This window comes from Limulus polyphemus, unplaced genomic scaffold, assembly GCF_000517525.1.
Source record: "Limulus polyphemus unplaced genomic scaffold, Limulus_polyphemus-2.1.2 Scaffold86, whole genome shotgun sequence".
In the NCBI taxonomy this organism is placed as follows: domain Eukaryota; kingdom Metazoa; phylum Arthropoda; class Merostomata; order Xiphosura; family Limulidae; genus Limulus; species Limulus polyphemus.
In genome coordinates, this window is record NW_013665696.1 from 290,417 (window position 1) to 292,825 (window position 2,409).

Here is a 2,409-nt window from a genome sequence, read left to right on the forward strand (position 1 = left end):
CTTGAAAACTACTTCATTACAGCTAATAATAATAACTTCCAATCAGAGTAACCTATTTACTTAGAGCAAAACTAAAACTTGCTATCATTACAGCTAATAATAATAATAACTTCCAGTCAGAGTAACCTATTTACTTAGAGCAAAACTAAAACTTGTTATCATTGCAGCTAATAATAATAATAATTTCCAGTCAGAGTAACCTATTTACTTAGAGCTAAACTAAAACTTGTTATCATTGCAGCTAATTAAATAAACTTTTCTTACATTTCTACTTGTATAGATTAGAATGCATTGATTTGTCAGTCAGGTACTCTCAGTGTTAATGATATTTTTAGCCTTAACCTATAACAATTAATATTATATACTATAATATTACAGTTTACAAATAAGACAAAGCTACATGGCCTCCTATATATTATTTTTATTTAAATAACAATCTCAAAACCCTTTAACAGAATTTCATAAGAATTACCATAGTAGTAGCTACCAATCCAAATTTCTAGATTTTTTCTTTTCATGGTTTTGTAAATTTTCTGTCTGTGACTTCAAATACTTAAAAAAAGGGCAGAACTACAATTTATTTTCATATTTTCCTCAAACTTCAAAGGGCACATGACAAATCAGTGTAACCAGTTATGCAGACTTTCATCAAGATTCATAATCCAAATTAATACAAAAAGTAAGAGTGATAATATGAAAAGGTGTTTCTATTGATATTCTAATTGATATACAGTTGACGCTTACAGGTTTCAAGTCGTTTCAAATTACTAAACGTTTACCTTACCTACATTATTTTCTCATAATATGTATGTGATATATACCCAAAAAAGGTACAATATTAACAGGTTTTGTTTGTATCTTACCACATAAAAAGCTGAAATTACTTTTCTATTCAGAATACCTACACTGGGATAGTGAGAAAGAGATAAAAAATAGCCTGAAATGTATAACAAAATATAAGCATTAGCTCTACGTAAAAATAAAAAAATATGCATAATTATGTATTATCTCTAATTTTTTAATGATACAAGTTAAGAAGATTTTCATGTATTAGTCATCAGTACTTCATCATGTCACCAACCTGATTATGAAAATGTCACTCATTCCATTCCTAAATACTAAAAGTTTTATCACTTTTTCATCAATTATTTTTATGAATGCCATGGTAATTTTCTACAAACAAATTATACACAACTTATATATTTATAGATTTAAACCCATTTTTAGCTGTAATAATTAAAAGATATAGAAAGAGATACAATAAATGAAAACCACATCAAGTGAAACACATTCTTACAAGTGTCTCAGAAAACAAATTTTCTTTATTTATACGTTAGTAATTATATAGGTATTTAACTTTATCCCTCTGAAAAGGTTCTTTACACTCAATTTTCATTCTGGATCCAGGATGCTCTTTTAAAATGTACCACTATGACCATAATCATTCAACGCTTCCTCCATCACAGCCTCCACTAGAAGTGTTGTCATTAGATTCTTGACAAGATGAGGAGACACAGCTCGTGGTTTCATGGCTAACACTTTGTGTAACAGAAGAGCTGCTGGAGTGTTCTACCGAAGTGCTGTCTGACTTGATCACAGATGACGATTCAGTGCTATGACTTTCAGAAACTTCCACATTATTATTATTACTAGTTGCATCAGAATTGCTATCATTATTAGACGTGTTCTTACTCTTCTCTTCAGTTTCGTTAGAATTGTCACAGGTCTCAATCTCTGAATGGTTTCTATAGAATGTAGGCTGAGAAGAAAAAAATAAATGTGTTAGCAGCAATGAGTCATGTATACATACACACACCTCCCCCTATTTACCCAGATGGTTAATTCTCAAGAGGAAATTACACTTGAAGTGAATTTATTTAAGAAAAATAATACCAGCTTTATGTTCCAATTAAAAGTAATTTAAAACTAAAAACCTCATATAATATATAATGTTATTTGAAATAATTGTTTACTTTCTATAAAAACAAAATAAACTACTAAGTCCATATTTCAATTCCGTATTACACAAAACTTATCAGTTGGTTATAAATATAGTACAGCTAATATATTTTTATTACCATTATTTCAATATCACATTCAGCATGCTTACATTTCAAATTTTATTAAAAGTATGTGTTTTAGTGTCAGACCGAATTTTTTAATTTCATTGAGTAATCATTATATGCTATACAAGCACAGCTACAAGAAGCAAAAACAAGTATCAGTCTGATGCAAAATATTATTACATGCAGAATTTGAGTCTTACTTGTAGTTTGCATCAGATTTATTAAAAGAACAAGATATTGGACAATCAGTACAGGACCATATATTTTATTACTAATATTACAGTGATTTATATATATATAGGCAGATTTTGTTAAACAAGACCGATGTCTGTAGGTTTACTTT

At 28.6% G+C, this 2,409-nt stretch overlaps 1 protein-coding gene across 2 annotated transcripts in view; it reads right to left on the minus strand.

Annotated features, from left to right (window-relative positions):
* Positions 1-6: 6 nt before the first annotated feature.
* The window catches only part of LOC106468219 (pleckstrin homology domain-containing family F member 2-like), a 32,892-nt gene continuing 30,489 nt past the window's right edge, over positions 7-2,409 (minus strand). For both annotated transcript variants that reach the window (XM_013928637.2, XM_022397131.1), the window contains exon 9: positions 7-1,759. In XM_013928637.2, the coding sequence (XP_013784091.1) occupies positions 1,442-1,759 (318 nt within the window). In that variant the 3' untranslated portion in view covers positions 7-1,441. The remainder of the gene's footprint in view (positions 1,760-2,409) is intronic.